At 37.1% G+C, this 27,105-nt stretch overlaps 2 protein-coding genes across 4 annotated transcripts in view; one reads left to right on the top strand and one right to left on the bottom strand.

The window, feature by feature from the left end:
- grid2ipb (glutamate receptor, ionotropic, delta 2 (Grid2) interacting protein, b) overlaps positions 1-7,020 on the top strand; it is a gene marked incomplete at its 5' end in the record, with an annotated part of 36,683 nt that extends 29,663 nt beyond the window's left edge. Inside the window, 3 exon segments of the mRNA XM_081392772.1 lie at positions 1,074-1,192; positions 1,320-1,484; positions 5,791-7,020. Of these exon segments, the coding sequence (XP_081248898.1) occupies positions 1,074-1,192; positions 1,320-1,484; positions 5,791-5,862 (356 nt within the window). The 3' untranslated portion in view covers positions 5,863-7,020.
- arhgap17a (Rho GTPase activating protein 17a) overlaps positions 1-27,105 on the bottom strand; it is a 56,634-nt gene that overhangs the window by 11,800 nt on the left and 17,729 nt on the right. Inside the window, exons 5-20 of one of the 3 annotated variants that reach the window (XM_081392773.1) lie at positions 25,751-25,862; positions 25,556-25,632; positions 25,354-25,471; positions 23,734-23,802; positions 23,525-23,606; positions 22,097-22,224; positions 20,712-20,823; positions 20,542-20,623; positions 20,381-20,461; positions 19,001-19,114; positions 18,826-18,917; positions 18,573-18,729; positions 17,964-18,227; positions 16,495-16,622; positions 14,735-15,268; positions 12,183-12,337 (exon numbers count right to left, since the gene is read on the bottom strand). In XM_081392773.1, coding sequence (XP_081248899.1) covers positions 12,222-12,337; positions 14,735-15,268; positions 16,495-16,622; positions 17,964-18,227; positions 18,573-18,729; positions 18,826-18,917; positions 19,001-19,114; positions 20,381-20,461; positions 20,542-20,623; positions 20,712-20,823; positions 22,097-22,224; positions 23,525-23,606; positions 23,734-23,802; positions 25,354-25,471; positions 25,556-25,632; positions 25,751-25,862 — 2,266 coding nt within the window. In that variant the 3' untranslated portion in view covers positions 12,183-12,221. Of the gene's footprint in view, positions 1-10,161; positions 12,338-14,734; positions 15,269-16,494; positions 16,623-17,963; positions 18,228-18,572; positions 18,730-18,825; positions 18,918-19,000; positions 19,115-20,380; positions 20,462-20,541; positions 20,624-20,711; positions 20,824-22,096; positions 22,225-23,524; positions 23,607-23,733; positions 23,803-25,353; positions 25,472-25,555; positions 25,633-25,750; positions 25,863-27,105 lie in introns of those variants that run through there. The other 2 variants (XM_081392774.1, XM_081392775.1) reach the window with 2 other exon arrangements.

The following is a 27,105-nucleotide window of genomic DNA, read 5'->3' as shown; positions in this document are numbered from 1 at the left end:
TGGGGTCTCAATGATCCTAAGAAAGGTGAGAAATCAGCCCAGAACTTCACGGGAGGAGCTGGTCAATGACCTGAAAAGAGCTGGGACCACCGTTTCCAAGGTTACTGTTGGTAATACACTAAGACGTCATGGTTTGAAATCATGCATGGCACGGAAGGTTCCCCTGCTTAAACCAGCACATGTCAAGGCATGTCTTAAGTTTGCCAATGACCATTTGGATGATCCAGAGGAGTCATGGGAGAAAGTCATGTGGTCAGATGAGACCAAAATAGTACTTTTTGGTCATAATTCCACTAAACGTCTTTGGAGGAAGAAGAATGTGAGTACCATCCCAAGAACACCATCCCTACTGTGAAGCATGGGGGTGGTAGCATCATGCTTTGGGGGTGTTTTTCTGCACATGGGACAGGGCGACTGCACTGTATTATATATATATATATACTAATTCAGCTTCATCACTGTCTCCTCTCCACCAATAAGCCGGTGTGGTGGGCGTTCTGGTGCAATATGGCTGCCGTCGCATCATCCAGGTGGATGGTGCACATTGGTGGTGGTTGAGGAGATTCCCCAGTTCTATATGTAGTGCGCTTTGAGTGCCGAGAAAAGCGCTATATAAATGTAATGAATTATTATTATTATTATTGACTTTCAAGAAACCAGTTTGAGATTATTTGGGCTCTGTGACATGGTGCGTTATCCTGCTGGAAGTAGCCACTTAAATTACCTTTCTTTCCAATTATGATGCTCAATTTGAACTTTAGCAGATTGTCTTGACCATGTCTACATGGCCAAAATACATCAAGTTGCTTTACATTTTGAAAACAGTTGTGCTGCTTAATATTTCTGTGGAAACCATGGTACATCTTTTCAGGATAGAAGAAAAGTATTCATTTCTTTACACACACACACACACACAAAAAAACCTTACCTACCCCACATTTTGAATGGTAGTGTAATTTTCTCTTTTGGTGTTGGATCAAATGGAAATGCAAAAATAATATTTGCTATAGCGTCAATTAGGCCTAAATGTACTGATGAATGATTGATGTTCACACTTGTTTTCTGAAATGCAGTAAATCAGAGGACCGTTACTGCTGATCTCAGTGACCTTCACTCCACCATCCAGGACATAAGAACTTCCTGTGTAAAAATCCCAGCTACTTCAGAGGATCGCTTTGCAGCGGTTATGAGTGTATCCACCAATCAACAGCATTTTTATGAATAAGTTTACTCTTATAGATTGAGTCAGCACATAATATGTTATCCTGTGAAAATGTATCTATGAGTTGCAATGTATCAGCCCTTGACTCTGATATTAGAGCTTCCTGGAAAACTGTCATCCAGCTGTGCAATCCCTAGACTCCTTGCAGCAAAGAGCAATGGATGAGTTTCATAAAGTGGCCTCCTACTTTGGAGAAGACAGTAAGGCCACAACCACAGAAACCTTCTTTGGCATCTTTGCTGAGTTTATCTCCAAATTTGAGGTGAGTTTTTTTTATATTTCAGTAACACTTTACAATAAGATTAACATTGGTTAATGCAGTGGTTCCCAACACTGCACATTTGAGAGGCCGTTCACACAACACTGTTTTCAACTGTTTTTAGTACATCATTGTCATGTAAATGTACACTTGGATCTCTCACTAATCAAACACACCAGATTCAACTCATCAGGGGTGCGTTTCCCGAAAGCATCGTTGGCCAACTATGGTCGCAAGTTCCGTCGTTACCAATAGAGTTCAATGGGCATTGCGATGAACTTGCGACCATAGTTGGCCAACGATGCTTTCGGGAAACGCACCCCAGCTTGTTAGTAAAGGCTCCAAGACCTCAGATGGGTGTCAAATAAGAGAGACATCAGAAATGTGGTTGGGAACACCTGGGTTAATGCATTAACTAACATTATCCGTAACACTTTACTCAAAGCCTTTATATATAATGCATTATAAAACCATTTTTAATGCATTAATTATACATTGTAATGCATTGTTTGGTCTCAAATAATTGTAACCACAGTTATGATACATTATAATATGTTATGCCTTTAGAAAGACATTTTTGATGTAACAAGGAATCTGCAATTATAATGCATTTTAACTTTGGTTACTATTATTTATTAAAACATGTAACGCATTATAACATACATTATGAATACCTTTATAACGCATTATGCAGTACGTAAAGGCTTTACGTAAAGGGTTACCACATTATCTAACAATGTGCAATATATTTGTTACAGTATTTATTCATCTTTGTTAACGATAGGTAATTGTTTGTTGGTTCATGTTAGCTTAGGGCCATTAAATAACATTACCAGATACAACTTTGATTTTAAAATGTATTGGTAAATGTTATAATTAACAGTAATTAAGATTAATAAATGCTTTAGAAGTATTTTTCATTTCATTGTTAGTTCATGTTAACTAATGTAGTTAACTAATTTTAACCAATGGAACCTTACAGTATATGCAGTCATGTGAAAAAGAAAGGACACCCTTTTGAATTATATGGTTTTAAGTATCAGGACATAATATAAAATTATCTAGTCCTTGGCAGGTTTTAAAATTAGGTAAATATAAACCTCAGATGAACAACAACACGTGATATTTACACCGTGTCATGGTTTATTTAACAAAATGCCAAAATGGAGAAGCTATGTGTGACAAACTAAGTGCACCCTTACTGCTTCCATAGGAATTAAGAGGGTAAGTAGCAGTCAGGCGCTGCTAATCTAATGCCTTTGATTAACTCTATAAAAGAAGTTTTGTCAGTTTGCTGGTACAGAGCATTCAGGAGTGTGTTAAGCCGGAAAGACATCAGCAATGATCTTAGAGAAGAAATTGTTGCTGCCCATCAATCTAAAAAGGGTTACAAGGCCACAATCTGAAGTCCATCATTCTACAGTGAGGAAGATTATTCACAAGTGGAAAACATTCAAGACAGTTGCCAATCTTCCCAAGAGTGGACATCCCAGCAAATTCACCTTAAGGCCAGACCGTGTACTGCAAAAAACCCAAGAGATACACCTCGGACTCTACAGGCCTCAGTTAGCATGTTAAATGTTAATGACATTAAAATTAGAAAAAGACTGAACAAGTATGGCTTGTTTGGAAGGGTTGCCAGGAGAAAGCCTCTTCTCTCTAAAAAGAACATGGCAGCACAGCTTCGGTTTGCAAAGTTGCATCTAAACAAACCACAAGATTTCTGGAACAATGGGTCTCATTCATTCACTAATAATTGTGTTCTCTATTCGTATTTATACACACATTTGGACTTCTCATGAGAACTTTCCGCCTAATTCACAACACGTTAGAACCTCGTTCTAAATGATGATGAATTTGGAGTATTCTGCATGCCCGAGGTAAGTGATTTACATAAAACACACCAAGCCATGTCCATTTCACCCTTTTCTTTCATCACTCTCAGCAAACATGACGCTCTCTAAAGACGTGTTTTCACCCGAGAGCACGCACAGCAAGATCCCAGAGCAATGCCAAAAGTGTCATCCTCAGAAAAAGTTCAACAGCAATAAACACCTTTTATACAAAAATTAAAGACGATTAGCCAGCTGTACATATGCATATCTGCATCTTTATGCAGAGCTGATAGGCCTATATATGATGAAATATAGCCTAATTTATGAATGGTTTCAGTTGTTCCTTCATTTTTTCGTGATTAAGAATACATTTTAGAAGGAAAGTTATAGATGAATCATGATTTGTTTGTGAAAATGTTCATACATCGATTTCACTCACAAATTCGTGTGTACGCATACTTGGTGAATGATACCCAATGTCCTTTGGACTGACGAGACCAAAGTGGAGATGTTTGGCGAAAACCAAACACAGCATATCAGCACAAACACCTCATACCAACTGTCCATCAGAATGGTGGAGGGGTGATGATTTTGGGCTTGTTTTGCAGCCACAAGACTGGGACAGCTTGCAGTCTTTGAGTTGACCATGAGCTCCTCTGTATACCAATGCATTCTAGAGTTAAATGTGAGGCCATCTGTCGGACAGCTAAAACTTGGCTGAAATTGGGCCGTGCAACAGGACAATGATCCCAAGCACAACAGCAAATCTTCAACAGAATGGCTGAAAAAGAGAAGAATCAAGGTGTTTCACTGGCCCAGTCAAAGTCCAGACCTCAACCTGATTGAAATGCTGTGGTGGGACCTTAAGAGAGCTGTGCATAAACAGATGCCCACAAACCTCAATGAACTGAAGCAACGTGTAAAGAAGAGTGGGGCAAAATTCCTCCACAACAATGTAAGAGACTGATAACATCATATAGAAAACGATTACTTCAAGTTTTGCTGCTAAAGGTGGTTTTACATCATATCATAGGGTGCACTTAGTTTTTCACACATGGCTTCTCCATTTGGGCTTTATTTTTGTTAAATAAATAATGACACGGTGTAAATGTCATGTTGTTATTCATCTGAGGTTATATTTACCTAATTTTAAGACCTGCTAAACACCAGGGGCCTCATTTATAACAGTTGCGTACGCACAAAACAGGCCCTGAAAGAGGCGTACGCCACTTCCGACGCATAAGTTGTGATTTATAAAAACAAACTTGACGGGAAAATTTGCGCACCTGCACGCAAACTCTGACCCATGCGTACGAACGTTTTGGAGATGGAGCAGTTTGGCGACACCGATGGTGAGCTGGAGTTAAGTGTCTTTTTGGTCACTTTTAGACAGAAAATCTAAAGAAAATTAAACATATACAGAAAGATAATACAAATATAATTTCACTCACCAAGCCTGTCACTGAAGCAAATATCCATCCCTTCTTAATGTCCGCGCCAGCGAGCGCGTTGGGCCGTTTAGTGAAACTGACGCAAATAACAGTTTAAATAAATAAAATAATGATTTAAACTATGTTTTACTTCTGATATAAATATTTAGATTAAATATGCCATTCAGATTAATGGAGTTAAACACTTAAACATGAAATCATTACTGAGAAGTTACAACATTTTTTATATTCAAATTCAACCAATAGAAATATTTGTTGTGGATGTGGTGTTTTTGAACACTTTTCCTCTGGCATGCTGTGTTTTAATGTTTTAACCACAGAGATAATTGCTTATCATGATAATACCAGACTGTCTGAGAAAATAGTTTCGTGCAAATAATGCAAGGCCTATCTGCTTCAATTAAAAATACAATTCGGCCAGTGGGAAAGATTGAGAAAAACTTTCTCTGAAATGTATTTTACACTATTTGATTTATGTATTCAAAAACAAGGCAAGGATAGGCAACTACTTGATTTTTATTAATGTAATGTGTCTTGTACCGTTAAACGTTATCACGTGGATGAATAATCATATGCAAATGATATGCAGATGAGGATCTGCATAGTAAAACTAGCCGTTGTAAGCTCCATATATGGTTATTTCAGGGAGGAGACGCATGTGCGCACAATCTTCCGCTGACTGGGATTTATAAAGTGAATTTTGCGCAGGTTCTGGCGTACGAACGGTTTTATAAGTCTCAATATATTTTTTGCGTACGCCTTTTTTGGCTTTCGGGCGCACGTACACTTTTAGTAAGGTTCCTACGCACAGATTTATAAATGAGACCCCAGATGATTTTTAGTATGTCCTGATGACCAAAAACCAAAGAATTCAAAAGGGTGTACTTTCTTTTTCACATGACTGTATATGTAATAGCCTATTTTTGCTTTGTTCATCATGTGCCTTATGTTTTTGCTCGTTCCCGGTTTTGTTTTGTGCAATTAACAATAAAAGTGGGGGTTTGCTGTTTCTCTCTTCAATAGAGAGCACTGAGCGAGACACAAGGAACTGAAAACCCCAGAAGCCCCAGAATAGCCTCACCGTTGGCCTGGTGAAAGCAACAGCATCTGCTGTCTCTAACCCAGAATGTGCCAATAAACACAGAGAACTTGATAGCGTGAAAGGACAAACCTTACTTTAAAATGTCTTGGATGAATTAAAAATATCTTTAGAATAAAGAATATATATATTTTATACAGAACTTTCAGCCTGTTGATTGAGAAAGTATATTAATATAGCTTAATTATTATTCATTTTGTTTTTGGGATTTGCTGCTTAGAATGTAACGGGAACATAAACACTTCAGTTGATGGTATTTTTGATGGTATATTTTTGGTACCGAGGTGAATGAATGTTTACTCATCCTCAAGCCAAATGTATTTTAACACACAAAAGAAGTTTCAAATGAGATTTAAATCCTTCACAGTATTAGTGTTTTATTGTTGAACTCCATTGTGATTCGCTGATACCACAGCCGAACAAGAGTGCACACCCTTCTCTAAAACTAGCTTCCAAATCTGTATTGCAAGACTAGTTGTACATCGGTGGTTCCATCTCGCATGAGAATCTGTGGCAAGTTTTACATCACGAAATCGTTTTTCAACATGAAAAGACGACGATAAAGCATCACATTATTAAATGGCAGAAGGGTACACAAACCATCTGCTGTTTTAACATGAGAATGTAGCTTGTCTGACTTTTTTAGGTATTATTGTTTAAGGTAACATAATGCATTTCTTCCTGACGCCTTCTGTTCTGAACAAATGCATGATCTTCCTTATTGCCTGTCTTTGTGTCATGTGTATTTTTCTTTGTCAGACTTCTTTCTCTAAATCAAAGACCATAGATGAGGAGAAAACACAATTTGCATTTGCATGTAGCAAAGTATTTCTATTTATGTAATGTATTAACGTTTTGATTGTTTCTGTATCAATTTGTTATATTGAACTTGTTTTATCAAATTAATTAGTTGTAAACTGTTGGCGTGACTAGCCTAGTGTTTTCCTGAGCAGTTCTATATCGGCTTCAGTATCAACAGGCCACATATTGCTGCGTTTTATTGAGATGTCTAATTTGTTTTGCCTGAATAAATACGCTTTTGCGAACATTAATCTCTGTGTAATTATTATGATTTATTTATTTTTTTACTGTAACTGTTTTAATGGAGCTGTGGAATCTCTGAGTCACGCTTTGATTTCTTTCCCCTCAAAATGTTGTACTCAAAGGAATTAATATTACTTTGAAAAATACTATGCTGATATTTATCTCAGTAATTTCCTGTTATTGGCATTATTCTTCAGGGTAGACGCTCTTTATTTTTCCACATATGAAAATAAGGCAATAAAGAATAAACATATGTTTGGTTGTACTGTTGATTGACCGGATAAATAAATAATGGGAAATTCTTAAAATTGTATTGTTTCTTTTTAACAGTTGCTTTATTGTTACAATTAACCACAGTTTTGCATTTGAATTAAAACGTGTAACTTCAACCGTATCTACACGTGCCAAATTGTAAAGAGATTTTTTTAAAATGCATTTATACTTTCAAAATAACATAAATCTTTTTTTTTTTCGAGGCACTTTCCACATCCGATATGAACATCATCATAACCTCCTTGTTACCAGGCAACACTATAAGTGCTTCAAATACCAAAGATCTTAGATATGTATATATATATGAGGCAACATCCTATGAGGCTACATTCTTTCTTCATAAATAGATACATTTTATAATGTTGGAATGAGATCTTGTTTATATCGGGTCCTTTACACTAATCTAAGGTGCAGAAACATCTGAATGAGGAGAAAAGCCAAACGTAACAAACAACACAAGGTCTATACACTGTAAAATACTTTTTTTTCTTTCATTAATTGAGTCAAATCAACTCAATTAATGTGGTTCTTCAGATAACAATATTTTGAGTTTCTGTTGATAAAACAAATCTCCACTGTATTAACTAAAACATTTTATTTCGATGAACTACATTTTAAGGCAACCAGGTAACTTACTTTAAAGGGATAGTTCACCCAAAAATGAAAATTCTGTCAGTATTTACTCGCCCTCATGTTGGACACCATGCTCACACTAGGGCTGGGCGATATGGCCAAAAAAAAAATATCACGATAATTTTTTTTATATATCAGTCGATATCGATAATTATCACAATCTTTATTTCTTTCAAGTTTAAAGGCAGATTTTTGCTCCTAAGTAAAAGTTGTAGAAACCAGAGCGTTAATTGTGGTTTTAAACTACTTTTTATTGTCAGAACATATCATGACAGAAACTCTTGCCAAAACAGGTGAACATTTCACAAATCTGAGGTGGAACATTCAAACATTTGTCATTTTTCCTTAACAAAATAAATATCTTTATTGGACAATTAATTTGCTAATTTTTATTTGGTAAAATGTAATATTCTGACTGTTTGAGTTTTATTAAACTTAACCATTGGTCATCCAGTATCATGCATTTAGATGACAACCACAGATGAAACCAGGCATAGCCTGTAGCACCTCTATCATGGCAAAATGTAACTTTTTGGTTTCTATGGTATTTGTGTGAAAAACAGTAGACTAAATACATTATTAAATACTGTAATTATATTCCATTAGTCCTTTAACCCTCTGGTGTCCTTCATTTCAGAGTCACACTCAAGACCTTCGGGACCAAATGGTCCGGGAGGGTGGGAATAATATTTATAAAAAAAAATCATCTTTTTTTTTTTTTTTACTTTTTTTTTTTATAATATTTTTTCTTTTCTTTTTTTGGTGTTTTGAGATAATTTTATGATTTATAATTAATATTTATGCAATAATTATGACCCATTTTTTCCCATTGAATATAATAGAATTTTTTTATATATATGATTTTTTTTTTTTTTTTTTTTTAAAGCTGTATTTCATTTTAGAGTCAAGCCTAGGCCTCATGAAATCAATTTTTTAAATGAGATGGGTGCCATCTGGTGGATACACTGAGCATTTTTATCACGCAATAGACCATTTTTACCACTAGATGGATTTACAGCTTTCTGTAGAAAGGCTTGCGAATTCTAGTGATTTTTGCATACATTTGCCATTTTTTTTTTCAGGTTGTTGATTTTAAAATATAATAACAGATTCACAAAGACTATTTTTGTATTTTTTGTTTGTTTGTTTTATACATATTATGTGTTTTCATATTTTTTACAATTTCCCATTCATTTCCTATGGGGGTCATTTTTGACCAAAGAGCAGAAGTGTGACGACCACTTAGCATGCTTGGATCATGACCTCAATATTTTTTGTGTGTTCACATACCTAATACCATAAAAGTCACATAGTTTCGTAACATTCCGAAGAAGCTGTGATTTTTAAAAATTCAAAATAGATTTATGTAATCTGAATTTATTAGTGTGTATGTGTATAAAAGTGTGTGTGTGTGTGTGTGTGTGTGTGTGTGTGTGTGTGTGTGTGTGTGTGTGTGTGTGTGTGTGTGTGTGTGTGTGTGTGTGTGTGGATGTGTCTATTTTGCACTTTTGATGTTTTTTAGATTCACCCCTTCACTGTTGTGTGCTTTTTTTCTGGATCGTGGCTGATTTGTAGATTGTACGCACAAAAAAACTCTGTATTTTCACATTTTTGCCAATTTCCCATTCATTTCCTATGGCGGACCATTTGGTCCCGAAGACCTTGAGTGTGACTATTTTTTTTACAACCACTTAGACTATTCAAATCCTGTCGCCAATTTTTTTGGGTGTTCATATACCAAGTACAAACAAAGTAAATTTCGGACCATTCCGATGAAGCTATGATTTTATACATTTTTTTATTTAAACATTTTGGGACCATTTGGTCCGAAGAACACCAGAGGGTTAATACATTGTCTACATTAATAATATAATACAATTCAATATGTATATTACTTATAATTACCTAATTATATTTAATTATAGCCTACCGGTATTACTAGGGTAACGCTACAGTAAATCCATGGTAAATGATGGGAATTTGTAGACGGAAAATCCTTCTGACTATATCGTTACGCACAGTGTTTCTCCTGTTTGTCAGCGCTGTTTCATCTGCCTTTATTAAACTGGTTTAAATCACTGAGACATTTGTGTTCTTCGCTGAATTCAAGCGCTTCTCACTGGATCTCGTGACCGAGACCGATCAGAGTAACGTAAACGCATCTGCTCTAGTCTAGTGAACCACCATAGTGAGCTCGCGCTGCGCTGCCGTTTGGACTTTGAGCCGAGCGGATAAACGGTCCGTGTGGCGCGCGGTTTAAATGAGTTTCGGCGCATAAACATTATCGAACATTTATCGAACTCTTGATATCGTTTTATCGAGAAAAATTATATCGCGATAATTATCGTTATCGTTTTATCGCCCAGCCCAACTCACACTCACCATTTCATCAAAAAATATCTTCATTTGTGTTCCGAAGATGAACAAAAGTCTTACGGGGTTGGAACAACATGAGGGTGAGAAATTGCTGACAGAATTTTCATTTTTGGGTGAACTAACCCTTTTAAGTTAAACCATTAATATTTTTTTTTACAGTGTACAGCACAATTGTTTGGGTTTATTTAGATCCAATATTAATGCATGCACATGTTTTAGAAATGTCTTGATGATGATTGGCTATTGTGTTTGTTCTGCAGTTAAATGTATTTTTATAGGAAAATCCACAACACTGCATAACTGACCAGTGTCCTCTAGTAGATAGGAAGTTGATCGCCTAAAGCTGTGCTCAGTACTTGCTTCTCATCACTATGGTTTCTTTCGTCACATAAAATAATTATTTATTTTGTAAGTAGGCATGTAAAAAGAACGTACAGTACATGAGTAGAATGTAATTATATGAGTAGAGAAGACGGACTGACATTGTTCAGATGTCCCACAATGACAGCTTCAACTCTGACAACGTACAAAAAGACTTGAATAGGTAATTCAATTAATGAGCATATAACATTTAATTCAACTGAATGTAAATGTTACATCTGAGAAGTCAACAACTAAAGACCAGTTCTTGTTTCACTTTTTTTTTATTTCACTTTGAAGCAGTAATACAAGGCATTTATTTAGCTTTTTTTATAAAGTCTTCTGACATGAAGCCTCTGAACTTCAAACGCACCATCAACATTTAGTCTCATAAGTGTGAAGTCAGTTTACTTTCCAAACCTTGGTAAAATAACTCTTGTAAGTGTACTTGGGTAAGGCAGCATGGTAAAGGCAAGGAAAATGTACAAAGAAAAGCTAACAGTGAGCATGATCGCCTACATTTTTCTCTCACTTGAGAATCGATCAGAATCACGTGGACGTGATGAATCAATTCACCAAACATCATCACATGATTGACAGGCCGATGATAATCGCCACTGGGGTTCGTTCTTGTGATCTTGTCAAAATGGTTAAGTTGCAATATCAGTAAAAACAATTTTGAATTATTTTAATACTTGTAATGGAGACTTTATAGAATATGAGACGAGGAGGAAACAATGTAAGCAATAATGTCTGCTCTTAGCTATTATACAGTAAGAATAACATCCAAGTGGCACATTTTCCCCCACTTTGGTACCATATATGGGATAAAAGGAGGGAAATACAAAGCTATCCTTGTCAAGGCCTGGTAAACATACAAACAAAGCCATAACATAAGGTTTCCATACCAGGATATCACTAAAGCACATGTTTTGACCTTTTCCATCACATAAACTGACAGCGGAACACTTTAACTCTAATTTTAGCAATCAAACGTCCAATAACATATAGCCTCTTTCACATACGCACCAGTCAGGATTACTTTGTTTTACACATAGCTGAGTGGCGCTCTACCACATATATTTAGGTCCAGTCATATTAATGCCCCAAAATTATGAAAACATCAGCTGTGAAAGGCAGAAAATGAATCATTACGCATTTGTATACTTAAACCAATGTATTGCATGTAAGTAGTATCCAAACTGGAATATTAAGGCTTGCAAATGAAAAGAAGGAATGTACTGTATTGGCTGACTGGAGACCTGCAGTCACAAGCTATACAAAAAGCAAGAGTTTTTGCATTTGATTTAGTGTCTTCACCTTTTATTTAGAGTATTTGCTTTGTTTAGCTAAGGCCACTTAAGACTCACCTCAAAGTACCTCATAACAATCAATTTAGTTTCTTGTTCACCAAAATCGCCCATCACTGTACAGACCTAGTTCCTCATGCAATTCAGGCCTTTTTTTTGTTGCTGTCATCAGCAGCTTTAAATAAACATGCTACATCTTGGGGCGTTTGCATCCCTGGTGCCACTGGGATTGTTGATTGTCTTAAGTGTAGGATATTTGAGAAGTACAGCCAAGATGATAAACACTTTGGTAATGTGAGAAGAGCAGCCCTTTAGCAAACCTTTGGTTAAGGGAAAGGGTGTCAGGGTCAAGGCCGTCTTTACAGGACGGTGCTCTCTGTGTCAAGGTCTGAGTCCTTCAGATGGGTAACAGGCTTCTCAACGGCGATGTCAGGAATAAGAGCTCGACCAAGTGCTTTAAATGTCATCCCCGAATCTGCAAGACACAGGATTAGGACGTTAGACCATACAGATTTATGGATTGTTAGTAATAAAAATCCTTCAGCTTGTTTGAGATAAACTGAACTAATGAATGGAAATGCTGTTTGACTTGCTATGATGCCATGCAGACAGGAAGAGATCAACCAATATTTTACAACCAACATGATACCCATTATTTTTAAGCTTCCAATAACCGCTACACAGAAGTGAGATTTAATAACTGATTTATGTAAGCTTTTTTGCACAACCCCAGGAAGTCGATTTTATCATGAGGATTTACAGCGGGGGAAATAAGTATTGAACACGTCATCATTTTTCTCAGTAAATATATTTCCAAAGGTGCTATTGACATGAAATTTGGACAACTCTTCTGATTATTCTTTTCACTCCTCTATCAGAAATCTTGTGAGGAGCACTGGTCGAGGCAAATTTATGGTGAAATTATTGTCTTTCCACTTCCGTATTATGGCCCCAACAGTGCTCACTGGAACATTCAGAAGCTTAGAATGGCGCCTATAACCAATGCCATCATTATGTTTTGCAACAATTAGGTTGCGAAGGTCTTGAGACAGCTCTTTGCTTTTACCCATCATGAGATGTGTCTTGTGTGACACCTTGGCAATGAGACCTTTTTGTAGGCCATCATTTGGGACTGAACCAGCTGTTATTAATTCCACGGACAGGGGACTGGATTGCTTTTTAATTACTGTAAGTTTTCAGCAGTTGTCTTGGCTTTCCATGCTTTGTATGTATGACTTACTTGGGTTGTTACCAACATCTGGTGAAAATTTCATGTCAATAGCACCTTTGGAAATATATTTACTGAGAAAAATGATGACGTGTTCAATACTTATTTCCCCCACTGTAATTCACCCTAGACTCTATATATATTTATATTTTTTAAAACTATTTCAGACCACATGGCCATATTAACAATGTTGTTTTAAAACAAGACTATACAATAATAATAATAGCAGTAGTAGAAGTAATAATAATAATAATTTATTATTAAATTATACAAGTTAAACAAACCAGTGAAGAAATATATTAATATAGCAATAATACTATTGTCCTGTAAAATAAAATTGTATTACTAATTCATTAATAACAATTATTATTATTATTTTACAGAACATTAAAATGACAAAACTAATATTCATGGCTGTCTTCATTTAAGAAACAGTGATTTTTGCAAAATGGTTGCAAGTTTGAATCCCCACTTAAATATTCTGTAACACATCTCACTAAAGCATAAATAGCTGAATTCATTAATATTTACATGAACAAATTGTTAATTAAGCCATAGCAAGCAGTGTATTAATGCAGTTTTGGACACTATTCTTTAGAAACCTATCAATTGGCTACATTTATTACTTGACATGGTGTTTTTTTTTTGTTTTTGTTTTTTAGTATTAAAGTACACCCCCTGTGGTGAAAATCAAGCTTTTAATGTTGTTTTATGTCATGTTTTTAACATGCTTTAAGACAAACCATGTACAAATTCATAAGTCAACACCATTGCTGAGTATTTTCTCGTTAAAACTGCAGTGAACCAAAGACAGTCTCAAAAACACGGTTTGAAATCACTGGTGTTTCTGACGTCACAAACTACCTTGTAACCAATTACCTCAATGTGTGATCATCAATGAGTGGATCTTTGAGCTGGTGTGAGTGAGTGGAGGCGGGGCTAATTAGCAAATTCTTAGAACTGCGTATACTAATTAAAGCAAGGGTGTAGAGTTACATGAACTTGAAGACTTTTTTTTTCAAGGAACAAACATTTAAATATGTAATTTTGGTGATCAAAGATGAGTTAAGGGATAAAATTACTGACTACAAGGGGACTTTAAGCAGAAAAGGGTAAATCTTCAGTCACTACTGATACACACCAAAACGCTCTCACAACAATGAAGCGACCAAATGTTTTCACAGCCAGGTGGTGCAATTCTAAAATGTTAGTCTGTTAACTCTTATATTGTTTTTATTTTAAACTGCTGTTAAACTTAAGAGCACGACACATTCATTCATACAGTGTAATCTCTGTATAGGCTTTCTGATGTGAAATCATGTCTAAAAAACGAGCTATCTTTATGTAAAAGCAGTGGTATTGCAATTGAATCCACTTCATCAACAAAAAAAGAATGAGATATCTTGCTGGTAGGAGAAGTGAGAATTGTCAGCTCTTTTTTGATTTAGCAACTACGTTAATAAAGGCTTATAAAGGCATCTTAGCAGACAGAATGTTGATCAAACATTGGATTCAGACTGGGTTTATCCATATCCTAACTTTCAGCATTCAGACACAGCCTTCATGTGCTCTGAAACCTCACAGAAATGCAAACAAACATGCTGTTAAACAGAAGCTAGTGTGACGGAAATAAAAGAGCTTCACCCATTGTTTTGAAGGCAGCGCTGCAAATTCCATTGCTGTCGCTTCCTGTGGCTGGAGGTTGGGGCGGAGGGGGAACAGTAGGTCTGTTGCGTGGTTTAGGCACAGGCCTCGGGCGAGGAAGCGATCCTGACTGGAACACCGGGGGAGCCGTGGGACTGGGACTGTCGTGAAACAATGCCGTGGGCGGAGGGGTGCTTGGAGGAGTGGGAGTGCTTGGAGGGGAGGGGTCTTCTCCGGGGTCACCAGGAGCGGTGGGTTGGGGAGGGGGTGTGGCCTGTGTGGGAGGCTGAGGGGGTGGATGGTTGGGTGCCTGAATGGGAGCCTGGATGTTCGAATAGCGACGAGGGTTCGCGTTTGTTTGAGCTTGTGTTTGTGGGGGGCTCAGATTGGTGGGAGAGTAACTAGAAAGTGGTCTAGGGGAGGGGCTGAGGGACTGAGGGGTGCCTGAAGAGGTTTGCTGTACTGACTGATTGGTTGGTTGGCCTGGTGGAGGGTTGGCTGGCTTAGGAGGAGCCGGGGCCGGCTTCTTTGTACCTACAAATAAAAAGAGAACTTAAAATGAGCTCTTTCTGGGGTTCTGAGCTGCTTTCATGTAAAGTCCCTGATATACTTCAAGTGAATTCGAAGAACGAATTGGTTTGACGTCATCTCGAAGTTTGTTTTGAAGTACGAGACAGCTAGCCATAGCAAACTTTACAGGGGCTCTACCTTCTTTGATGTGGAAATCTTCTTCTTTTTGGTCTGTAAAGGTCAGACGCTGCAGAGCTGCTTCATAGTTAAGTTAAGTTCAAATTATAGTCAAGTTAAAATTGTAATTCTAATTGAATGTGACACTGACACTGTTTTTTTTGTTTAATACTGTTAAGTCAGGCTCAGACTACAGGAGTTTCAGGTCGATTTACCCCTCCTGACATAAATAAATAAATAAATAAATTGCATCCAGGGGATCGGTCGGTTCTGATGTTCGGCCCAGATTATCTGGTAATGTGAGGCATTTACAGATCAAATCTTAAACCTCTCGATCTGCTCGCAACAATATAAAACATGTTTGATATTTAGGATTTTGCATCGGGATGATTACTTCCACAATAGCCAATGAGAGACAAGTCTACAAGGAGACGGAAGTGACGGAACTTTTGAAATGTCAACCGTGAAACAAGCAGCCCTACAGGTCCGGTGGACGACAGAGATGGAGGAACGGCTGGTCTTATAATGTCTACAGCAAGTTGCCGCGACACAGTATCCATTTTGTTTACATCCGCTTCCCCGTGAGGTGCAAAATCTAGCATGATAATCTTGTAGCATGTGCAGGTTTGAGATTTGAAAAAAGACAATCTGTGAAGATTCTCTTTATGCAACCAGATTTCACAATAATATAAGATTTCAAAACTTTGAGTTTGAGCCCGGCTTTAGGCTGCTATCTTTAAAGCAATCTATTGTGTAAAGTGCTATATAAATAAACGTGACGTGACTTGACTGGAGTGCCGAATCGCAGAGATGGTGCAAACATATCCATGTCACTATGATTGGATGACTTCTAAAACTGATCTTCTCACCACTCTCATTTTTGTAACATTTTTATTTTGTTATTGAGAGGAAAGCGTCCAGCGCATATTTACAGATTCAGCTAAACGCGGGTGGTGCTGGGATGTTCACAAACAATATATCACTGATCAGGCATTTCAAATGTCTTTTTAACTCCAAGGGAAGACTGAAAAAGTACTGTGCTGTAAGTATTTCAGAGCCTAAAGTCCACTGACCTCTGCGAGCCATGTGAGGACTGGGTCCTGAAGATCCAGCCACAGGCGTCCCCACACTCAGCTGTCCTGATCCTCCAGTGCCGTTTCTCTGAGCTGGAGGAGTTGAAGCAGGGTCTCGGTTCTTTGAGCTGTTAAGCAAACGGAGAGAAAAATCAACCAATAATATTTAATAACATTCCGCAACATTGACATTCCACAAAATGCATACTAATAAATACGAACTTAATCCTTTTCTGATGGAATATTTTAATATTAAATCGTTTGAAATGGTTAAAGCCATAGCCATTCAGCATTTTTTTTAAGTGAAAACCATTAAAAACCATTACTAAAATGTGAATGGACCCTTTTCTAGGTCTAGCAATATACAGTACAGAATAGTGTGACTTTATATCATTGCAAAATGTAAACTGTATTATCACACAGCTCTTTATATGAAGTTGGTTTTATAAGCATGTCCAAATTTTCCGCATACATGCAGTATACTTGTGTAGGGTATTACTACTATACAGCATTCTCAAATGCTTGATTTCGTGTAAACAATTTATACTGTGAAAAGTGCTACACTTAAAGTGTTAGTTCACCCAAAAATGAAAATTCTGTCATTAATGACTCACCCTCATGTCGTTCCAAGCCCGTAAGACCTCCGTTCATCTTCGGAACACAGTTTAAGATATATTTTCTCTGGTCCTTGAGCTATTTCACGTAGTGTTTTTGCGCAGCGCGTCTGTGTTGTACGTCACATGTAGGTTCACTATTGGCCAATGCTGGTCATGTGTGATGCGTGTGACGTACAACACAGACGCGCTATGCAAAAAACACTACTTGAACTCACTCGAGGCCCAGAGAGAAGGAAATGAATAGTGGAATAAAGTCGTTATTTTTGTTTACCTTTTGCGCACAAAGTATTCTCGCCGCTTGATAAACTTAACATTGAGCCACTGATGTCACATGGACTACTTTGATGATGTCTGTACTGCCTTTCTGGACATGGACAGTATGCCGTCCATTGACTTTCAATGGAGGAACAGAAAGCTCTCGGACTAAATCTAAAATATCTTAAACTGTGTTCCGAAGATGAACGGAGGTCTTAGGGGCTTGGAACGACATGAGGGTGAGTCATTAATGACAGAATTTTTGGGTGAACTAACCCTTTAAGTCAAACATTTAAAATTAATTTTTGCTTATTTTATCTGTCAAGACAGTGTAGCCTAATAAAAGCTGTTTTGTTTTAAATGGAGTAAGAGAATGGGGACAGACACGATTAGATCACATGACCAGTCGAATACTACTTGCTTTATCTCATGAACTCCCCTGTTATCAGACACCTATCAATCATAGCTAATTGCCATCGGTTACTGAAAAGCAAGAGAGTTAAAAGACTCGTTTTGTCCCTCCACAGCATCTCCATGTGCATGCTTGGCTGATTCATTAATGCATTGCACTGGTCCGGCACATTGCAGGAGTCTTACCTGATCTCCTCAGTATGCTGAGCTAGAAGCTGCTGTGCTGCTGCCAGGGCGGCCATCCCCAGCGCCAGCCCGGGCTGGCAGCTCTCTAAGCCCATGCCCGCATGTGCAGGCTGCTGGAGCAAGAGTTCAGTCATAGACTGACCCCCTGCACTACCTGCAGCCTCCACTGGGGGCAGCGGGGGCTGGAAGCCAGGTGAAGCGTGCTGCTTTCTAGGTACAGTATTGCCTCTACGAGGATTGTGGTCCATTAATTTATTAGCAGAGCTACAGAAAGAAAAGACAGCAAAGACACCACTAGTGCTAATAAGTTCCCAGGAGAGCGACACCACAGAAACCAAGAGGGTAATCTGCATTGGTAGAAACCCCACTCACATCACACATACTGCAGGGTTAAAAGGGAAAAGCAAGAGATTTATCAGTAGAACTGACAATACCCCAGAGGTTAATGGTGAATGTAATCTAATCCGCTGTTTTAATTGCTCAATTAAAGTGAATTGATCAATCTAAATTCAATTTAATTGCATATCTTTGTGAAGCAAGAGAAAATAACCAGTGTGATTCAGGCAATCAAACTGTTAATAAAAAATGTGTGTGAAATTTGTGTGGTACCTGTCTCTCCGGGGCAATTCACCATCTGGGCCCACCATGCTGCCAGGTCTCTTCCTCTCTATGGTGCCAGAGTCATAATCTGGTGGGGTCAGGTGGTTGACGTTGTTTGGAAGTGGTGCGGGCATCGAAAACATGCCGGATACATTAAAATCCACATCTGAAGGAATAACAAGAAACAGGTTAATCTTAAAACTGATAGCAATACTTTTTTTCATTGGAAAACACCATATATTTAAAGCTTTATGGCCCCTACCTTCAGGGAAAAACCAATCTGCATGCTGAATGATGGGTTCAATAATAGTAACCACATGGACAGAGGTTGCAGCAGCCATTTCTGCTAGACTCCTGTGGGTAAACAGAAGAGAGTTCAGAAAAAGGCACAATTAAATAAGTTAGCGTGTTTGCTGGATGTTTCAGAATATTCTGACCCCTCGGTTTTGGCCCACAGTAGATTGGGTCCAAGGACAATGGCTATGTTGCTGGGGGTCATCTTGTTAATGTCGCTTTCCTGTGCGAGCTTTGCAAGGAACTTAATAAGGTATCTGCAAAACAGAGCAAATTCCCGAATCAGAAGAATGCAATTTAAAAACAATTTTTAATCACCATCTGGAACTCCTCTGTTGTTGTAGTAAACGGGAAAGCGGGATTCTAAAGAAAATAAACTTTGCACACATGGTCTTAAATTATAATAAAAAAAAAGTTATTTCAGTGATCTGCTGGTGCCAGAACATTTTTGTTTATACACTAGAATAAAAAAATAATAATAATAATAATAATAATAATAATTATTATTATTAAATAAATAAGTATGTGTGTGTGTATATATATATATATATATATATATATATATATATATATATATATATATATATATATATATATATATATATATATATATATATAAATGTTTTATATATATCTAAATATTATAAAAAATAATAGGTTTTCACCATGTTTTTATTTCTTTTAAGTCATTATTGATCACCCTTTATGTCTGTGTGTGGGTTTTTCATACTTCTAACCAATGAAAAGCATTTAAAAGAGATTGTGACTAAACTCTATTGGATTTTTAAACTGTCAGTCAAACCTCTTAACTCTAAGCGCTTCTTTAGTGAATGAAGTGCCGCATGGAGTTCGGATGTCTCTGCTTGCTTGCAATGCAAAGGTACTGTAAATAAAGCACTGGTTGTTTGAATAAGGAGCGGAGAAGAGTGTCTTAGTCTAGCATTTGTGTTAAGTACTGTCTTAAAGGGGACCTTTCATGCCCTTTTCAAAGTTTGGATTTTGTTTTTGAGGTCTAATAGAATAGAACAAACATTATTTGTTCACATATTTTACATTGTTGCAGCACCTCTGTATTATGATGTGTACTGTACTTTCCCAGAAACAGTGCGGTTTTGGACATTTGAGGGTTCTGCCCGACAACGATTATATTCAAGATACATTCTTAAATATTAAGTCTTAATATTTTACAGGGAAAAAAAGATATTAACTATTTAGTAGTTACTTTATTTACTCTTATTTATTATTTTATTTATTTTTAATTTAATAATATTTATTTTTAATATAAATAATATCTTATTTCCTAGATCCTAGTTTCTAAACTGCGTAGTATCATGTGTCTGGGTGGCAATATGCATATGGAAATAATATGCAAATGATTTACAATAAAACTTTAATCAATCAATCAATCTAAAAACATTTGTGCAATCCCATTTTAAGATAAAATCTGTGCAGTTTTATACATAGAACCCCAGAACTTTGCACAAAATTATTACAATTCACATTCAGATTTAACTGAAACCTACCTGAAGTTTGCCTTGTTGTTTTTTGGTAACTGATCGCAGGTAACCCACAAAGCCTGTAACCGCTTGTCTGGGTCAGAGACACTTAAAGTAAAAGCACAGTAATTAGCAACACAAACATGATTCCTTTAAACCTTTATGTAAAGTACTGCAAGATGGCTCACTTGGATGCCTGTATCCACTCATCATACATCTGGTAAGTCATCAAAGGTTCAGGCAGCTCTCTGAGATACGACTTTAATGCCCCTTAAACCAGGAGAGTACGATTCCAAATTAACATTCATTAAGTGCGAATGACACGTTACTTGTACATATACAACAAAACAGGCTGTACCAGCAACGGCATGTGGGTCGGAGTAAAACTCCTCCAGCTGTGAGGTGGAGCAATCCAGAGCTGCCTTCAGCTTCTTCAGTTTAGAGGCTCCTGCAGCTATTCTGAAAAGACCCTGGAGAATGATGAAATTAAAGAGCATATTTTCAGGTATATTAAGACTATTAGAAAGCCAAGACCCAAATTCATCTTCTAACATACTATTAAATGTTTATTTTAAAGTTGCAGTAACATGATAATTAAGCCTTTTTTATGTGTCAGTACAATGTGGACACATGTAAAAGTTGAACAATACTTCTATTGTGGTTCAATACAAAACGAAAAGCATTTGCCGATATGCCTTGAACAGCCTGGAAAATATTTCTGTGGTAGATCAATTAGGGATGTCCCAATCAAGTTTTTTGTGCCTACGATCCGAGTCATCGAATGCCGAGTATCTGCCGATACAATACTTGTATTTTCCTAGTGCTTCATGCACATTTCAAGTACATTAAAGTTATTAAAATCAATCTAAACAGAGCTGTGCAGAGTTTTTCAGTAATTCCAAATAACAATTACTACAGTAATTATATTTACATAAGATACTCACTTACTCTCTCTCTCTCTCTCTCTCTCTCTCTCTCTCTCTCTCTCTCTCTCTCTCTACACTGTGTAAAGACATTGGTAGATGTAAACATCTGTTACAATGGTAAACATTGTAAACTGACTGTGCGGTCACAATTATGAAAATGGTACCACTGATATAAACTTCTTGGGCCAGATTTAGTAAACAGGATAAATTAGCATGAGTGTGCAATTCCAAAAAAGTGCCTATAGGAGCCTATGGGAAAAGTGCATATGTGCGTGATCTACTGACAATGCGCAAATGAAAGAACACAGACACAGCCGGATCATTTCCATAATGACCAACGCAATCTACCAAGAGCAGCGCAAATTAGCGTCTGGTTTAAGACATGCTTTTTTTGGGCCAGTAAATAATGGCACAAATACCAGTAAATTGACTAGCGCAAACCTTAGTCAAGTCAAGTCATCTTCATTTATATAGCGCTTTTAACATTGTAGATTGTTTCAAAGCAGCTTTACAGAGATAAACATATAATTTATGGTAACAGAGATTGTTTTGGTTTTATAGCGGTTCTTTAGTGAAGTTATTTTCCAGCTAAGGTTAGTTATGATTGATTCGCTTCCGTCGCAACAATCATATGTTATTAAATTAGGGGCCTTAGTGAATCACCTTGCATGACTCATTTAAATACTCTCGCCCATTGCCTTTTAAGCGCTAATTTTTCACTGCGTGTCTTTAGTACTGTAAATCCTGACAGTTTTGAACGCCCAAAGAGGTTTTGATTTGTATGACTGATGCATTGTTTGCTTCGGTCGTGCCGTACCTCCTCTTTCATTCCAGTCTCCAGCAGCATCATGACGCAGGCCTCTATAGGCAGTGCGATCTCTCTGCCACTGCGCTTCAGGTGTTCGTCCAGAGCAGTTCCAAACGCTGGCTTCTCAGTCCACGAATCTGTCAGGAAAACAGAAATAACTAGTTACTAGCAGCATCAATTAATTGAAAGCATCTCTTTATTAAAGTAAAAGATGTCAATTACAGAGGGAGCATTCATCTGTGATTCATGCGACACTAAATACTACATCCTGCAGTTAAGTCCACTTCGATGAACTAGGTGGGTGAGATGTGAGAAATATTACTCATGGGCCACATGCTGGGACATCAAGTCAGTTTGCCTCACGTTTGCTCGCAGGAAACCATCACAACAATTTAGAGCACTCAAGTGCCAGATTTATGGGCACAAATGAGAACGAAAACAATTAAGCGCCTCTGAGGACTGCACAGAAAAACACTGGAACACATCATCAGGCTAAATTCACATGGTTTCCGTTTGATATATCTACATTAGTCACTATGGAAGGTCACGATGTCCAAAACTCATGTAACAACCAACTAGCTGATTACTCAGTTTAATAGTTTATCTACATTTTCCTACAATATTTTTCAGCAGTAGCGCTTTAATTAGTGTGCTTGTATTTGTATGTCTTTCAAACGTGGAAAAAATCGTCTCTCTTAAGATTGACGTCTTTTTACGAAACCAGTGTAAACAGAGTTCACCCAAAAATGTAAATTCTGTCATCATTTACTCACCCTCAAACCTGTATGACTTTCTTCTGTGGAACACATTTTAAAGAATGTTGGTAACTAAACAGATCTGGTTACCATCGACTTCCATTGTAAGAAGTCGATGGGAACCAAAACTGTTAGGTTTTCAACATTCTTCACATATCTCCTTTTGTGTTCAGCAGAAGAAAGAAATGCATATAGGTTCAGAATGACATGAGGGTGAGTAAATGATGACAGAACTTTCATTATCCCTTTAATTACACAAGGCTTCCTTAAAGGGACTCAAAAATTAAAGTTGCGTCATCATTTACTCACCGTCATTTCATTCCAAACTAGTATGACACCCTTTCTTCTGCAGAACATAAAAGATATTTTGAAAATTGTCTTTTCAAAATTTCGATAATTTTTTTTGATGTTGATTTTGGACCCCATTCACTTTTAATTACATGGACAAATGTAGTAGAAACCTTCTTTAATATAACTTGTTCAATGTTCTACACAACAAAAAGTCATACAGGTCAGGAGCAACATGTGAATATGTTGACAAAAAAATTCTGTTTTGAACTATAATTAGACAACTAGTCCTCGATTCTGAAAATATGTAGTTTTGCAGATGCCTACTGGTCACTGAATTAGGTTTCATTAGTAGTTATTTCAGTTACACAGCAATAAGAAACTGTGCCGTCACCTTGTTGGGCTTGAATGGTTGGCAGGACGCTCTCGAGCAAGGTGAGAGATTTTCTGTGGTAATCAGCTTGTGCCTCTAATAACTGAGAACAGAGAAGACATCGAGGAGAGACGCACAGCAGAATGAACAATGGGACTGTGGAACTGAACATGAATATACATAGCAACTGAGTTATTGAACCCATGGATGAAAAACAAAACGCTTCTTACCATTACATAGTAGCGGGCATAGTCTGCCTCCTTTGAGAAGAAATTGTACATGTCTGCTGAAAGTTGATCCTTAAAAAAAATGGACATGATTGAAACTATTGGTATGATTCTGACTGTGCAGATTCAAATTGGTTATTACAGGAAACAAGCGAAGTGTTTAACCACATGCTCTTGACACAATCCATTATGCATTTGGCAGATACTTTTATTCAAATTGACTTGTACTCAAGCTATACATTGTATCAGTAATGCGTTCCCTGGCAATCAATCTGTACTGTACAGGAACACACACGCTGAGCCTTAATTGCTCATGCGGGCGATGCAGGTTTGAGACCTTATTTCATGTCTCCACTTACCAAAAATGACTACTCAGTCAGAAAGAAAAAATTCTCTATGATTACACATCAGATTTTTGCAGTTATAACAACCGCTGCATCATAAATCAGTCATCATATGGCTGACTAACAGCTTGATGGTTCAGCCGCCGCCAGATGAATTTTGGATTTAGCAGATTGATGTCTAGTCTTATTTGACACTGATTTGTGATAAGAAATCTCATATTCGCCATTTAACAAAGAAAAAAATTGTGGGCTAAGAGCCACGGTTTTCATTGAACAGACTTCAGAAATCAAGGTTTTAATAAAAACGAAAATGGATGTTGAATATGTAAGGGTTAATGCCCGACGAGGTGTCCATTGTCAGGTATTAATGGACGACGGCGAGGAGTGAAGTCCATTAATACCTGACAATGGACACCTCGAAGGGCATTAACCAGCTTATACCATCACTTGCCAAATAACACATTTTTAAAACATTAGTTTATATTTTAATTAGTTTTACAATCGAAATCTAAAGTTTTTACAAACAATAACTTGGTTTCCCTGGTTACGCCTGACGGTTTATTTAGCAACCGGAGATATTTATAGTCCGCTCAGCTCGTAGAACCCTTCAGTTTACTGCCTGTTGCTATGGTTACTCACAGCTGGTGTAGCCAGCGCATTTATTTATTAATTTCGAACGGTAAACGGTCAGTTTCACCAGAACTCCTTTACTAGGTGTCCTCTATCACTTTTTAATGGACACCCTGCAGCCAATCAGAATCGAGTATTCACCCAGACCATGGTATAATCACTTATAAAATATACACCTACACTACCGTTCAAAAGGTCGGTAATAAAAGAATTAATATGAAATATTAATCTTTGGTAACATTACAAATGTATTTACTGTTACTTTTGATCAATTTAATGCATCCTTGCTAAAAAGCAATTAAACAGTAGAGTAATATTACTTTTAGAAAAAGCAAAAATCTCAAGATTCACCCCCTACTTCTGAAAGCATCACTTGTATTTATATTAAACATTATATTTTGAGAATTGAATTGTGCTTGGCCGAACAATCCTCCCATGGCTACCCACTTACTTTCCTTCCAGCAAATCAATTAGAACAACTGAGCTAATGTTGTCATCTAATTAGTATTCATGAACCAAACAGAGGTGGTGTATGATGCGTCCCCCTCCCCCACACTTTTAGCCCCTGCTATCAAACGCTGGTGTAAAATCCATAACCAAGCGACTCATAAGGAGTAAGGCATGTTTAAGCTTGTTTGCACATCAGTACCTTACACAGCTCCATTTTGTTCATAGCTTCGTCGACTTCTTCTTTAAGCAAGTCTGCTTTGGCTGTCAGTGCTTGTGTGTTTGTTCCTGAGATTATCGACTTGGTTGCCTGCAACCACCTATGAAGAAATCGATTCAGTTTTGAACTGGGTAAAATTAGAGTTATGATATAATGAAACCTAGATGTATGATAGAAACGTCACCTTGCTCGGGCAGAGTCATAGTCCAGAACCAGCTTGGCTAACTGCCGCCTCTGTTTCAGGATGTTAGGAATGTCCACCTGACAAATCAATAGGATTAGGTATGCATCGATATTAAAATTCTGGCCCAGATTGATAATTATGATCATATGTCCGATAACCAATGAATGGCTTGAAATTAGCATGCATAGTCCGTACCTCTGCTAGCTGATTGAGGGGGTCTAAGATCTCCTTCTCAATGATCACCTCGTGCTGCATTAGCTCAGATGCCAGTCTGTTCTCGGCATCTCCGCACATCTCCATCATTTTTCTGCACAGAAGATACTGAATATAAACTACCATCAAAGTTTGAGGTTGTATGACTTACCAGGTTGGTAAGATTTTTTAAAGAAGTCTCTTATGCTCAAAGGATGCATTTTTTTAAATAAAAAATACAGTAAAAACTAATATTGTGAAATATTATTATTATTTAAAATAAGTGTTTTCTGTTTTAATACATTTTGACATATAATTCACTTCAGTGATGGCAAAGCTGAATTTTCAGCAGTCAATACTCCAGTCTTCAGAAATCATTCCATGGGGCCGTTTACACTACACCGTTATCAACTAAAAACTTAGACTTTTCATGAGTTTTGGCCGTTCATTTACACGACAAACAAAAAGGTGGCCTCAAAACACAAAAGCAAAACAGGTTTCAAAGTGCGAGTTTTTGAAAGCGATGCCGTTAACTTACAAAAATGTGAATTTGTGAAAACGTCAAGCGCATGCATATTTTGTGTTCAGTCTATAGGCACGTAGTTTTACTTTATAAAGTGACATCGCCAACTACTGGCCTGGCATGAATAATACAGATTTTTTTAATAGTTGTTGTGAATCAGTGAACAGATCATTTTGACAACGTTGTCGTCTGTACACGAAAAATTGTAAAGGAAAAACTTTTCCATTTTTAGTACATCTTTGCCATGTAAATGTACCCTACATTTTTTTTTTATTATGAATGTTGAAAACAGTTGTGCTGCTTAATATTTTTTCCTGGTAACGGTGAAACATTTATTGATGAATAGAAAGTTCAAATGAACAGCATTTATTTGAAATAGGAATAAAATGTCTTTAGTCACTTTTTATCAGTTTATGCATCCTTGCTGAATGAAAGTATTCATTTCCTAAAATCTTACTGACCCCAAACTTTTGAAATGAAAAAGTGCACTGACACAATAACACATGTACAAAACCTCTAATATACCGGCACTTGTGGTGATTTTTTGAAATGTGTGACTCAAGCTCAGCAATAGGCCTATGTCACACTTCCTGCTTCCGGAACGCGTAGTAGGGATTCAGAACTTCCGGTCAACAGTATTTCTCGATAAGGATTTAGATTATCAGCCATAATGTCTAAACCATCCGAGGTAGACTGACCACGCGCTATGAGGTTGTGAAACGAAGGTTTTTGCTCCTGTAGAAGCTATAAGTTCGTATGAAATCAACCTTGTTTTAAGAAAAACATGTTTTATCCGCGATCTTATAAAAAAAACTACACTACCCACAATCCTAAG

Source organism: Scardinius erythrophthalmus, assembly GCF_964197995.2.
Source record: "Scardinius erythrophthalmus genome assembly, chromosome: 18".
In the NCBI taxonomy this organism is placed as follows: domain Eukaryota; kingdom Metazoa; phylum Chordata; class Actinopteri; order Cypriniformes; family Leuciscidae; genus Scardinius; species Scardinius erythrophthalmus.
This window is presented reverse-complemented; position numbering and strand designations above follow the sequence as displayed.